Raw genomic sequence first — 15268 nt, forward strand, 5'->3', positions numbered from 1 at the left:
CTCAACCGAAGTCATGTTTCCCATTGAATTGAATGGAGATGCAATGAATCCGTTTTAGGACCAGAACTAAGTTGCACAGTGCAGTGGTGCCTTGCTAACAGGTAGCATTGATCATCGCCGTTTTAGAGGCAATGTTCAAATTTGTATTTGAACACATGTAGACCTAAAGTAATGTTACCCCCCCGCCCCCCCGCCACACACACACACACACAAAAAAAGACTTATTATTGGATCAGACTATATATCACTTACAGTAGTAGAAGTGCATTAAGTCTATTTTTTGTCATTTGTGTCTATGACCATTATACTGCCTCTTGGCGGCCAGGGTAGCACAAGTATTTGAATCAGTCAAGCAATGTCGAAGAAGGATGTGTAAAATACCTACATTTGTCAGTTTTGCTCTGTCAAGTATGAAATTTGGGGAAAGTAAAAAATACTGTATTTTTCAAGTGTCCTGACTAAGCTGAACATCCATCCATCAATTTTCCGATCCGCTTATCCTCACAAGGGGGGTGCTGGAGCCTATCCCAGCAGTCTTCGGGCAGTAGGCGGGGGACACCCTGAACCGGTTGCCAGCCAAATGCAGGGCACACACAGATGAATAACAATCCACGCTCAGGAATATTTAAGATTAAGAAAACCTTTATTAGTCTCGCAATGGAGAAATTCCAGATTCACAGCAGCAAAGTTATGAAAGGAAGAAGTAGAACAACAAAAAAATAGGAGCTGCTGGAAAGGCAGCCACTCTCGCGGCGCCATTTTGAACTCAAAAATAACAAAAATAACACAAGACAACACATAGGACAGAGACAGTCGTGCAATCTTCACCACTTTTCCGCATACACTTTGTTGTCTGAAGCAGTTATAGATGAAAGAGGAGAGGATCAAAGTGTCCTTTCACCAGTGGATCAGAGACATCATGCTGAAAATGTGCACACGTCTGCTACAAGCAAAGTTTTGAAAGCAAACACGAAGCTGTAGCGTCCATTGACGAAAAGAGATTAGTTCACTTCTCCTGTCCCACATAATCCGCTTCAAACTCCAAGCCGCGACTCCCAGCTCCAAATCCGCATCGGCACTCCGCGCCAACGCTCCTTTCTTCTCATCGTCGGCTCCTCAAGACCTCCATCCATCCAGCCGCAGACCGTTCAACAGCACCGATCTCTCCGCTGAACAAAGCGGGGCTGTGAAAAATGCTGCCCATTACGGCGCAAGACACAAGTGCCCTGGGACTGTCCAGCAACGACAGTCAAATGGCGCCGACATTCCTCCAGTCAAAAACAGTGCTGGTATACCCATGCTGCCGAGAAGGCGCAACCACCAAGCACAGAGTCTCCTCCTTGATGAATGTCGTGGCCTAGAAATGCTGAAAAAGGTCCACATCAAGTCCACACGACGTAACAACAAACACAAAGTGACAAAAGAAACACAAGAACAACAACAAAAAAAAAAGCAAGGCTCATGAGAGCACTTGCTGACGGCTGCCTACTCAGATTTTGGAATGCGGGAGGAAACCGGAGTACCCAGCGAAAGCCCACACAGGCCCGCGCACAACATGCAAACTCCACACAGGGAGGCCGGAACTGGAATTTAACCTCTGCACTGTGAGGTCGACGCGCTAACCACTGGACCACTGGGCCGCCCTAAGCTGAACACTGACATTCAAATGTTTTGAATTGATGAGGAATTGTGGAAGGGGTGGGTGAATATGCAAAATCTCTCAAATCTGACATATTTTTACGGGTGAAAATCCATCCATCCATCCATTTTCCGAACCACTTTATCCTCACTAGGGTCGCGAGGGTTCGGTGGAGCCTATCCCAGCTGTCTTCGGGCAGTAGGCGCGGGGAACCCTGAACCGGTTGCTGGCCAATCACCGTAGGACAACCATTCGTGCTCGCAAGATTCACTTATCTTTGTTTGTGCAAAATGAGTAATTCTGGGAAATGTAGCAATGTTATAAATCTGGAAAATACTGCAGTTGCTTGGATGTCGCGAATATGTTCAAGTTGGAATGATTTTTGATTGGTAGCGAAATGGTGGTATAACTTTTCTGGGGGATGTAGAAAAACATATTATACATGTACTTGAGCACATCCCCACAACGTGTGGCACTCGCAAAAGCTTTCTATAGCACTTTGCAGCTGTGCGTTTATGAGTTTGTTGTGAAGAGAAGATGAAGCGAGCAGTCCAGACTGTGAGGCAACACTTTAATGCCAAAGATACCAATGAAGGGAAGAGTTTAAAATAGGAGTGCTAAATAGGTGCTGCACCCACGATGGCTCTGAGCTCCAGCTGACTCCTGAAACTTTATCTGTACTCCAGTGTCACATTTAAGTAGAGGAGAAACTTGAGTGCAACCATAAGCATTTTTGAAAAAAGACACACATTGTTGGAAAAAAAGGAGGGAAGGGGGCGGGGCGTCAGCGGTTGGGTTGAACTATTATGAAAATTAATCCAATAGTTATTTTTCCGTCCCTCAATATTGTGATTACATTAAATAAAATTAACCAATGAAATTCAGACACAGGAACTCTGGAATCTGTACAGGGTACAATGAAATCTTAAGACTCTCCAGAGAGGTATTCCAGAGAGAAATATTGTGGCCATCGTGGGAAAGCCTGGCTTGGGTTGCAGGTCTTGCAAAACACAGCGAAAAACACCCAAGAATCGCTAAGAGCAAAACATTGGACTCTTCTGAAGTGGCGCTCTGCGAGCACTGATCGAAATCCTACTGACCATCTGTGCAAGGAGCTGATAGATGCAGTCTGGAGAAAGAACCCTTCGAAATTGAGACAACCGGAGCAGTTTTGCTCCGGTTGTTTCCCGGGAATTGGAGAAGTCTCCTTGTAAGTTATAAATTTTTTTTTTATTGCTTTGAAATTTTATGCAACGAATCATTAGGCTAAGGGTGCTCTCATTTTAGTCCAAGCATGTTACACGAGTTTGTTTGAACCACATTTGAAAGGCAATATCCGATTTTCCTTGCCCGATTACCATTTTTTATATTTATATATATTTTTTCTTGCATTTTATCATCGTTTTTCTTTCATTAATAGAGAAGTGCTGCCAACATTTTTGTCCCTGTGTGTGTGTATATACACACACACAAACAAAAAACAAACCTGACTGACCAAAACGAAGCAGAATTGGCATCCTTTGCGATTAGAAGTAATGACGATTTGAATTTGATTCATTGTTCAGGTCCATTTAGTGGTAGACAAGCATTAGAGGAAAAACTAAAAACAACATACAGTTGTGATTTTAGGAGCCATGCAAGTGGAAAAGAAGGCTCGAACTCTTTGTTGTTGTTCATCCAGCTGACTGCTTTGACAAACAAAGCAGCCAGTTGAGGAACTCCAGGCATGTCATTGTTGCTTTTCTCCCGCGCCGCACCCCTGCTGGCCCAGCCAGGCAGTACATGCTGTATTCGACACGTTCGGCCTCAGGATTATTTCAAACTTTGACTTGGAGCATACAGGTGCGGCGATGTCACAACTGGCTCTCACACACCCCACTGCCTGTGCACTCTCGCACTTCAGGTTTCACCAAGTCTGACGAACAGCTACCCTATTGTTAAAATGACAAACGGGAGGGACTAGGTGGGGCTTGCTGAAAGCAGCCGACGCCAAAGATAAGACATCAACACACATGGAAAAAACCTCAAAAAGAGCACCATTTTACAGCCAGTGACAACACAACCAATTTATTTTCCTTTCTCCAATCTGGAAGAAAGTAGCATGTAAAAGGGTGGTAACCCACACACCTTTGTGCTGGAAATGGTCCCTTATTAATAGATACAGCCAGCAATTTGTGCGCATGTGTGTGAGAGACTCATGACAGGAATGTTTGAATCACCAGCCTTCAGCCTGAGAGATGAATAGAATGCACTTGTCGGACTCGCTGTGTGACGTTAGTCGTGTGCCAGCCACCAAAACGGACTAAGCTGCAGTCACACATACACACGTAAATCGTGACAACCTAACACTGATTGTGTGCTCTTTACCTGTAGTTTAGAAGTGATGCTCTCACACTCCGCCATGAGTTGGGGGATTATCTCTGCTTGCTTCCTCAAATTTTCCAGCTCCTTGGTTGTGGGGAAGAGGGGGGGGGGGGGGTGGCAGAGGGGTGTTTGACAAGTTTAGCGCATAACAAATGGGGAATCCTAATGAAGATTGCTCGATAAAGAGCATTCACTAGTTATAACATGAGGTACGGGCATTTTATTGTGGGCAGCCTAAGGCACACGTGTGCAATAATCATGTCGAATCAGCAATTTGACATGCCACAACTGTGATGTGGATGAATTATACTGGCAAAAGCGAAGCGCTCACGAACACTGACTCAGAGAGATTTTAGAGAAATAGGCCTTTGTGTACATAGAAAAAAATCTTTGCTTTTGAGGGAGCAAAATCCAAAATGTTCCGTGAATGTCGAGTAAAAGTAACGATGAAACATAAAAGTATCAGTTCAGAGTGCTCTCCATGGACGTGCAAGCTTGTTTTTCAGGTTTTGCCCTGAAACCTTTTTCGCCTCTCTGCTTTGTGAGAAACATTTCATCATAATAATGAGAAGCCAATGTTTGCCAAACCTGCAGCAGTGGCCAGAATGTGCCCACCACCCCGGGAGAAAGTGCGTTTGTGTGCATGCGCGTTTCTAGGAGAAATGAGTCACTGGGCAGATGAGCCTCTGTGGGCCATCTGCTACCTTACCGTGATTTGCAGGCCGTTGGGTCAGTGCTGAAGCATAATTAATGGAAAAACTGCAGACTCTCACTGGTCAATGATCCTTTGATCATGATATTTTATTAATTAGCTCCAACATACGCTACTCAGATGGTTAGCCTTTTGAGTGGAATTTCGAGGTAAAATACTGTATAGCTTTACAGATGAAATCAATTTGACCTATACTTGTCAATGCACATGTCCAACTGTTTGTTGTTTTATTACTCGTTGCACAACTTGCTCTTGTCTAACAAAGAGCTGAAGGAAATTCACAACAGGTGTTTGAGCCATGAAAATCCAAGGATGTCCACTTCTAAGCCTCTCGATTACTCTCCCAGTCTTGCTGTATCTAATTTGCAACCTGCTGATACCGCTCTAAGCTCAGGGCCACTTCCCTCTGAGAGCATGGGCATATTTTTGGTCTCATGATGTCACCATTTGAACAGCATTATGAAGAGGAATGATGAAATACTGCTTCAAAATTAACCGAGAAATTTATTGGGCAATTATTGTCTCAAAGCTCGGGGTAGGGCTTTATTAGCGTTTTATAAGCTAAGGGATCCTTTATTTGTCCCACATTGCGGAAATATACAGTCTACAGCAGCAGGATTGGGTAGAAAGAAGAAGAAAAACAAAGTCTTTGCATTAACAAAGTAAATGCAAAAATGTATTAACAAAAAACCTTTTCATTGCAATTTGAAGTTTTTTTTTGTTTGTTTTGTTTTTTTTGCAACATTAAAAGTTAACCTTTATGTTTCTGCACTGCGCCACTGTTGGTAAAACAAAGACAAGTGCGCGCAAGACTCTGTGATCACTGGAAGTTGAAAGCAGAGGTCAAAACACCGTGTCCTCACAGAGCTATTTCTCATTAGAAATAACAGCACATGAAGAATATGCAGAGCAGACACTTTGCTGCTTTGGAGCACAATACAATGTTGTTCATGCTAAATTGGCCAATATCAGGCCCTTTAAAATCTGCAAAAACTGTGCTTTCTTTTACCAAACATCAACACATTACAACAAAAGAGCCCCCCCCCCTCCACGACTCCAAAGTGAACAACAGCAAAATTCAAATGAAGATTTTACCTGCTTTCTATCGTGCAGCTCGGCCTCCAGCTCCTGCACACGCACGCTCAGTTGCACATTTATTTGCTTCTCCTGAGCGGCCTCATGACACTGAACCTCCAGATCCGCAATCTAAACTCACACAAGCGAGGGACGCATCAGGAGAAATGTGAAGAACTTTAAAACCGTGTGTTAAAGTAGCAGTTGTTTGAAAGTTTATCATTACTGTAGCATCGAAGCTAATTGCCATTAGCCCATCTATGACCTTTCCCATTTCATGTTAGCAGTGAACCAAGATAAAATGGTTAACTTTATTTGTCTTGTATATCGGTTTTACAGTAAGCTACAACTGAGCAAGCAGAAATGGCAGTATAGTGCCAGAGGGTCATGGTTCGACTCCCACTGCTACAACTTGGTGGATGGACAGCCTACAGTCTGACTCACGTATAGGGTCCTCACTCTGAGCTCATCCTGAGCCAACATGTGTACACGTGTGCTCGGCGTGTTTGTGTGCAGCATGCAACCAATTATATAAACTATAATACAGCAGAGTGTAATGTGGATTGCCCCTTGCGGGCTGGAAAAATGTTCACCGCAAAAATAAATAAAGGAGGACTTGTTCCGTTTTTTTCATGTCAAGCTAAGCACAAAAAAAAAAAAAAAAAAAAAAGGTTTAATGCGTTTGTGCAGATTTCTTTTCGGCATTCACAAAACTACATTACCTTCTGCCTGAGCGTGTCACTCTCCTCCTTGCAGGCACTTAGCTGTTTCTTCCAGCTCTCTACATTAGCCGAGGACTCCTGCAGCGCGTCCACCAGCCGGGCATTATTCTCTCTTAACGTCTGCAGCTCGGTTTCCCACTTCTTGGCGTTGGTGTTGCTGTCAGACATGAGACGGTTCCAAGAGGAGCGTTATGAAAAGAAGGAACATTTAGACAGGTGATTGTTGAAAGGCCTGGTCTATGTGCCCACTGAGGCGACGCAGAATCAAACAACAACATTCGAATGAAGACTTCTTGCTTAAATGTGCATGGTATTGTCGGGAGATGTTGAGAAGTGACAAAGAGATGTCCCAAAGGTGTATCAAGCTGGACCCCCCCCCCCCCAAAAAAAAAAGAAATGACACCGGTGCTATACATGTTAAAATCACCTGTAAAGATCAGTGCATTTTAAAACGGTCCTGAAATTTCACCAGGAAGCCCAACTTCCCTAACTTCTTGTGAGTAGCATATATATTATATATATATATATATATTACGACTGTTCGAGATCTATATCGAGAGAGAGAGAGAATCTAACTAAAATAAATGCAGCAAAAAAAACCAGCAATGTCATAGTTGACCACAATGTTTTGGGGTCATATGCAGCCTATCTGGAACAACATCTGCTGTTTTATGCAATTATAATTTACTGCGTTGAGTATTGGGATTAATGAAGTAAATGGGCGCGTGGAGCAGTCTCGGCCATTAGAGTAATTCAGATAATTTATGGGCATCTGAGATAATCCCAGCAGCAATAAAAAAAGAGACCATTTTTCAGAACAGTGCGAAACTCCAAACATTAGATGGAACAGTACGAGTGATCCACAGCTGCCATCTCGGTAATTATTAAAATCAGGAGGTCCCTGTAAGGGAGCCATTTCGAATGCAGTGAAATTATTTCATGATGTCAAACAGAGTGGTGCCTTGGGATATAATAGAAGTGCAATTTGTACATAAGTGCATCTTTGCCCACTGAAATGAAATCAAACATTTGTGATTATTATTGTTATTTTTTCCACCATCGCACAGTCCAAACTGGGAGGGGCAATTAACAGCTTGAATCTTCGTTTTTTTAAGAAGAATTTTTCACACTCCTATCTCTAGTTTCTGTTCGCAAGTAAAAATAAGTAAATAAATAACTAATGGCCTAATGATGGATCATATCTTCAAAATGCACTCAATGGTCAGGTCATGTATGTCGACTGTAGAGGTCCTGTCGAGGCTCGCGTCTATGGAAGTAAGCTCAATACAGTACATGCTGCTGCTTAATCTTCAAGTAGAAAATGAAAATGCCTTGAAAGAGTAAATCAAAAACTCAAAAGGAAGCCACTACCTCTGTTCTACAACATTCTTGAGGAGATCATTCTCATTCTTCAGCAGGACAGCCTCTGGTCCCACGTGAAAAATCTTCTCATCGTCGGTGCCATTCATGCTGGAAGCCTGGTTTGTTGATGGCGTTTCACGTCCAGACTCCTGGTGGGTGGAGCGGGGACATTTCATGTTTCAGGCCCTTTTAAATGAGTGGGCTACCTGCAGCTTTCTCACGCTTGATAGCCTGTCAAAAAGCCCCGCACTTACTGTGAAATTGGACACTCCTTTGGCAAAACGGCATAAACAATCATGACACGTCAACTATTACTTTGTCCAAACATGCCGTTGATACAGTAATACCTTGATTTAAGAGCAAATGCTTTCTTGACCAAGCTCATAACTCAGTTTACTTGAAATGACATTCAAAATGTTTCGCATTTTCACGAAAGAAAAATAAAACTGGACATAACATAATAAAAGAGAATGCCAATGAACAAAGCGTCTATTATTATACATTAGGACAAGCCGCAAGTACGACAACAGCAGTGTCTAATCGAATGTGTGCCTTTTAGGGGCATGGCATGACTGCATAGTCTGATTTTGATTGTTATGGCCTAGTGCGGCTACTTTTGAGTATATTCATTTTGTATTTTGTGGTTGACTGTTTAATAAAAGGTAGAATGTGAAAGAAAGAGCTTAAAGCAAGTATGCTTGGTCCCTTTTTTGGAGAACTGCGTGAGTGAGAGAATATTCTTAGTATTGAGGTTCGGTTTAGGGATACTTTAAAAAGTGCGTTTTATTAAGTTTGATTGTGTTCTATATTCAAATGTGCTCAAATCATGCGTTAGGGGTAAACTAGAGAAAATGTTTTTTTCATGGTATCTACCATGACTTTTCAACATCACCATCGCATGAAGGTCAAGAACGTACTGTAGCGCTGTGACAATTGATTCGAACAGAATGTTGATTTTGCATACAGCTGTGCTTCTCTTCCAGTAATGGTTATATGTGCTTGCAGTAAACTTGTTCAAATCCAGAATTTCAGGCTGCAGAGTGATGCGTTACCTGGGTGTGATTGCCCAGCCCCTCTGCCTTCTCCTGAGATTTGTCTCTTGCCATTTTGGCTGCCTCTTTGACTTCCTGGAACTTCTCTGCAAACTGAAAATGATAGGAATGAGCTCTTGGCAACGAATGGTTGATGAAGTTGGACACTTTAAGCCTCGTCTTAACCAAGCACTGCAGTCCCCTTGGCAAATTTTGCATTTCGGTTCCCCAAGTTGTGAAGGGTACCAAAACAATCAGACCCAAAGGGTGGAGCAAAAGCAGCAAAACGGTACCTGATGGGTGATGCTAGACCAGGGGTCTCCAACGTGGTGCCCGCGAGCACCAGGTAGCCCGTGAGGACCACACCAGTAGCCCGCCAGTGCTAGGATTGTGATTTGCTCGTAGAAATTTTGATTTAAAAATGCAAACATGGGCAGCATTATAGATTCTATAGCCACCTATTTAGCTATCTAACTAGCTAGCTACAGTATATATCTAGCTAGCTAATGTTCTAATATTATTAAATGTAATTTGTACAAATGTTATTTCAGACGCGTATCAATTTGGTAGCCCTTCACACAATCAGGACACATGAAGTAGCTCTCACTCTCAAAAAGTTTGGTGACCCCTGTGCTAGACATTCTACAGTTCATTTATTAGCAAAAAACAAAACTGTCCTTTGGGATGAACATAAAGTAAAAATCCTTTTCAAAAATAAAGCTCATCTTTCCTGTCATAATAAATCTGAAATGCGGGATATCCACCATTGTTTACTTTGACACCTCTCTCCTTTTTGGTGAACACATTAACGGGTTCTATTGTGTTATGCTGGTATGATGTCACACTTTCTACATAATTAATACACCATTGCCATCTCGCCTACACACCCTTTGGTAGATAATATGGCAGATAACCTCTTACAAACCATACAGAGGAGAACTAGACGTCAATGCTTGGTGGAAATGGGGACCCTTGTATTGCAATGATTTTAAGGTACATTCATTCATTGACCAACTGTGTGTAATTGTGAACACCGTTACCTTAGCAAGCTGCTGCTCTGAGCTGAAGCCCAAACCGAACACCGTGTTGGCCCTGCTGTCTGCCCACTGGCCAAACTTCTGTGACGTCTTTGTGAACATCATGTTGGGTGTGATGGTGCTGTTGATGATAACCTGAGGAAAACAAGACACCTGAAACACCTGGTGAGGACGCGATTAGTTTAATGAGTTTCAATAGCTCATCTTACAATTTGCCAACAGATAAAACCTCCAGCATGCACACCTACCTGCAGAGTAATGACACACTACACACAAAAAATAGACCACACACACAGACACAACTGATCAATTATTAGAAGAGGTCTTACTCTCATGATGTCAAAATGTCAACAGCATGAGGAAGAGGACTGTAATTGAACTAGGAAATGTATCGGTCTATTCATAGATCAAACGCCAAGCGTGAATTTTTCTGTTCAGTTCCTGGTGATAGAACAGCAACATAAAACACTGAACAGTTGGGACACAGGCATTCAAACGTTTAGAGCAGGGGTGTCCAAAGTCGGTCCTCAAGGACCGCTGTTCTGCCTGTTTTCCAGCTCTCCCAAGAGCAACACACCTGATTCAGATAATCAGGAACGTTCTAAAGCTGCTTTGGAGCTGGCTGATGAACTGATCATCTGAATCCGGTTTGTTAAACAGGTAAGACAGTGGCCCTCCAGGCCCGCAGCTGGACATGCCTGGTTTAGAGAATATCAATTTAAGTTCACCTGTTAATGATTCCAGAGCATTCTTGGTTCGTCCTCAAATTTAACTTGAAAGCATCATATATTATCTTTTTGTGAGTAATGATTTTTATTTAGCATGGTCCTCTTGAAAAGGATCAAATATGACAGCTTTAAGATATCCTTTATTTGTCCCAGACTGGGGAAATTAATACAATGCAACACAATTTAATTCAGTTTGACTCTTATTTTCTTAATCAATTTAATCCATTTGACCCAATTCATAGTACTATTTGGGGGGGGGGGGGGGGCTCTATCACAAGAGAAACCTGGAAAGTTCATCCATCCGATCTCAGAAGTTCAAGATCATTTTCCTCTGTTGTCATGTTTTCCCCCATTTCAATTACTTGTTACATTCAAATCATGTATTTCTGTTTCATTTGCTTATTCCATGAGCACCAAACGTAAACGGCACAGGAATCTGTGTCAAACTGTGACATACTGTAAATATGTCCCAACTTTGGCTCGCCAATCTTTTCTGCAGTGGACACTGAAAACCAAATGAGGTGATGTCGTCTTAGCTGCCCTTTTACTGAACATTTGCCTTGAGTTTGTGTCAAGCCTCTTTAGTGAGGGCAGAATGAGTGTTGGCGGTTACGTGGACAGGAAAGATCTGTAGATCTTGCACACATATTTTGGAAATGACAAAAGTTGAAAGGTTATTGGGAAGCAATTTGGAGACAACTGAAGAAGATAATTGGCTATGAAATACCAAAGACCGGCTTAGTGATGTATCTAGGCAATACACCGGTAAATCAAGAAAGTGTACTAACGAGAGATGAGTACTTGATAAAAGTGTTGCTGTCTGCCAGCAAGAAAGCCATTAATAAGAACATGGTTTAAAACTGACCCACCAACAAAGAATCTGGCTGGGAATAGTGGGAGAAATATTTGAGCTGGAAAGATTCACATACATATTGAGGGTCCAAGTAGGGAAGTTTAAAACGAGATGGGAAAAATGGGAGGAATATATTTTTTTTAAATGAATGAAAGAATGACACCACAAATCAGAGGAAGTCAATGTATATTACAAATATAAATCCAAACTAAAGGGACACTTGTCATTGTTGATCACAATTTTTAATTTGTTTTTCTTCTGCCGCATATGTTTACAGGTTATTTAGTCGTTTCCTCCGTTAAAGGACCTTCACAGTTATAAATGGATGTTGATGTAGAAACTAACCACAGGTGGAAATATACGAAACCCTCTGTATTCAAATGTTCCGACTTGTATGGTCCTACATGTTGTAAAAATAATAAAGATGCAAGTTACAAAAAAAAAAAAAAAAATTTAATGAAACATTATTCCTAAATGTGCCAATTTCACCAACTCATGACAGTATTTAACCTACAAAAGACTGCTACCCATTAGAACTGCTAACGCACAACCTTTAAATTGTCCAATGACATTGTCTGCTTGCTACAAGACTATCAATTGTTGCAGGGATGCAGTAAACCAGGGCATAAAGCACTATAGTAGATCTCATACTTAAAACTCAGCCTGACCAGGCTTGAGTAAATTGTACTGCCCAATCCATGTTGACAAAAGCAGTCACTTTAAAGCATTCACGTGAAGCCAAATTTGCCTGACTATAAAGATCCACTTATCCCAACGATTAGGAACAACTGAAGAGGGCTAAATTACTGGGGAATCCTTGTTTCATTGTAACCTGGCTGTGGACACAGTGCTAGAGAATTCAAATCTGACAGATGTGTGTCCTTTTCAACAATGCAAAATGTCAATTTCCAACGGCTGCAAAAACATGAACCCCCCCCCCCCCAAAAAAAAAAACTAGAAAGAAAAGCCTCAAGACTTTTGTTGTAACTGAGAATTCAAGCAGCATTCTAAAAAGGTTCATTAAAAAAAAAAAAAAAGACCTCATTTTCTCAAAAGAGTTTCCTGAAAAGCACTTCCCAAAGAGCTGAGTGAAATTTTCACATTTGTTTCAGTCTGCGATATAAAACTTTAATGTTCATTCATAGTGGAAAACTGGGCTGCTGCAAGATAAAAACGACAACCCTCACCAATTTAGATGCCCTGAATCTTATCTTAACACTAAGATGTGGATGGTTAAGCCCTACCATAGGCAAGGTTAAAAAAAACAAAAAAGCAATGGTAAAATGGGTGGAACAGTACAAAAGAAATAACTCCATGATATCTGTACAGCACTTCTGACACATCATGTGAATTGTATAAGCATGCAGCCAAGTTCACCACTAAGTCAACTGAAAATCAACAATTGCCTTTTATTGTTTCCCAAGTAGAGCAAGAGGGAAATGCCATTTTATTATGAATCAAGGAAGCATTTCGTGATATCCATGCATATTGTTGAATTGCTGTCATGGTACCCTTGAGCAAGAGGGAAATGCCATTTTATTATGAATCAAGGAAGCATTTCGTGATATCCATCCATATTGTTGAATTGCTGTCATGGTACCCTTGAGCCTGGCATTGCACAATACTGTCCACAGGTGTGGCAAATCGTGTGAATCGGATTGCAGTGTGCAACCCCCAGCAAAAAAACAAACATAAAACCCCCCAAATATCTCTCTCTCTATGTCAAGAAACATAACACGGGCTTTCCTCAAAGATATGTTAAAGTATCAATAGTAGCAATCGTTCCCTCCGCTTTCATGACATTGAGAATTTGAGGATGCTTTCAGCACAGTTCGATTCTTATGAAGCTGAAGATAACAGTAGAAACCATAATTTCATTATACAGAAAAATGTGTGTGCATTGCTTGTTTCCACTTACTGTATCATCATAATACCCATTAAGGGTGCTGTAGGTGGTATGAATGTGCATGCAAGACTGCAATCAAGCGAGTAGGCAAGTGGGAGAGCGTGACAGAGGGAGGGGGTGTGGAGTGACATGAGCAGCTGTGGGGGTGGACAGCCAGTCCTGTATCAAATGCAACACAGGAAGTACAAATTAAAGTGCTGCTGGCCAGTAACTTGAGGGTGCATTTCAAACTACGAGCCTGCTTGACTAGCCTCTATGGGAATGTGTTCCATGTCTGATTATGTATGGTCGGAGTTCACATAATGTCATATTGTAAATGAGATGTCGACCACGGATGACAATTACCACACAATGCCCAAATAGCTCAGAATGAGTGCAGACTGACTTATTTAGATCAATTTGTAAATTTACTCTTCGACAGTTAAGCGAGGACTGTAGTTGCTGTAAGCTTTTCCCAAAAAAACAGAATGTGTGTGTCATTTGCAAAGAGGATGCATTTTAGAGATTTTGAGACATTATAAATGCCATGAACATGCATGTTAAAAAACACTGGTCCCATTACTAACCCCTGTGGGATGCCACACCCAATGTCCAGGCATTGTGACTTATACCAATCCATAACCCCAAACTGTTGCCTACTTTCCAAATAGCTTCTCACCAAATTCAAAACTAGCCCTCAAATCCCATATTGTTCTAGATTAGTTATCAATATTTTATGATTTATTGTATCAAATGTTTTTTTTAATCAATGAGGGTCCCAATCACAATTGTTTTCTTGTCCATTGAGTTGGTGATTTCTTCTATTAGTTTGGTTGATGCCAGTGCTATAGATGGATTTGCTGAGTCATTTGTATTTTCTATCAATTTTCATCATCTTTGATTGAGCAATTAAAAGAATCGCTGCACATCTACAGTACATTATTGATAAACCAGTATCAGCCATTGATAGTGTCACTTTCCAGTGACAACCAAGCAGGTTCAGATTTGCTTTTTGATGGATTAGGTCTTCATAAAGTAATTTGGAATCAATAAGATATTTGTTGTCTGATTGTCTGTTTATTAAATACCGGTAGTTAATAACAGAGCCAATAGTTTTCACTTGCACTTGATATGGGTAGGGAAACAAACAAGCCCCGCCGCCCCAAAAAATCAATGTCACAATGGTCAAAATTGGGTGCACGTTTTTTCGTCCAAAATATAAAATCATCACCCAATTGGGCAGTAATTTTGTATCTAGAGCTAGAAAAGCTAGGAATAATAATATGCTATATAAAATCCTCACAATCCATCCACCCAATTTCTATGCTGCTAACTCTCATTTGGGTCACTGGTGACCTGCAGCTTTTCCCCAGCCCTGACCTAGACAGCTCACCAGCCAATTGCATTGCAGTAAATTCAATATGGGATCATAAAGTTGAAAGAAATGAAATTATATTAGAATTTACTCCTATTCAAAGGACTCTTCATGCAAGCATCTTTATCCCTGGAAGGTGTCAATGTATGAATAAATTATGTACCAAAAGTTAATTGTGTAATACTGTGATGAGCTTATATGAGCAGCACACATCTGGCCAAAAAGAAGTCAGAAGTGCTTGGAATGAATTTCTGCTCGCTCTGTCATCATCGGTGAGCTGTCTGGTTCTCTCAGTGAACCAATATATGCTGACAGTTTGTCACAGTTCGTGCATACAGCAGCAAAAACGATTGTCCTGGTCAGACCTGGTTTGTTCATAAGGAGTATGCAAATTAGAGATTTTTTTTCCACAAATTTCTCAATACTTTAAAAAGTGCTTTGAGAAGATGCACTGCGTTTCCACTGACCTGAAATGTCAAAATGCAT

General features: G+C 41.3%; 1 protein-coding gene across 2 annotated transcripts in view; it reads right to left on the reverse strand.

The window, feature by feature from the left end:
- homer2 (homer scaffold protein 2) overlaps nucleotides 1-15268 on the reverse strand; it is a 28136-nt gene that overhangs the window by 1909 nt on the left and 10959 nt on the right. For both annotated transcript variants that reach the window (XM_052062413.1, XM_052062414.1), the window contains exons 3-8: nucleotides 9945-10076; nucleotides 8926-9018; nucleotides 7883-8022; nucleotides 6512-6668; nucleotides 5811-5921; nucleotides 4007-4087 (exon numbers count right to left, since the gene is read on the reverse strand). In XM_052062413.1, the coding sequence (XP_051918373.1) occupies nucleotides 4007-4087; nucleotides 5811-5921; nucleotides 6512-6668; nucleotides 7883-8022; nucleotides 8926-9018; nucleotides 9945-10076 (714 nt within the window). The remainder of the gene's footprint in view (nucleotides 1-4006; nucleotides 4088-5810; nucleotides 5922-6511; nucleotides 6669-7882; nucleotides 8023-8925; nucleotides 9019-9944; nucleotides 10077-15268) is intronic.

Source organism: Hippocampus zosterae, chromosome 4 (assembly GCF_025434085.1).
Source record: "Hippocampus zosterae strain Florida chromosome 4, ASM2543408v3, whole genome shotgun sequence".
Lineage (NCBI taxonomy): Eukaryota > Metazoa > Chordata > Actinopteri > Syngnathiformes > Syngnathidae > Hippocampus > Hippocampus zosterae.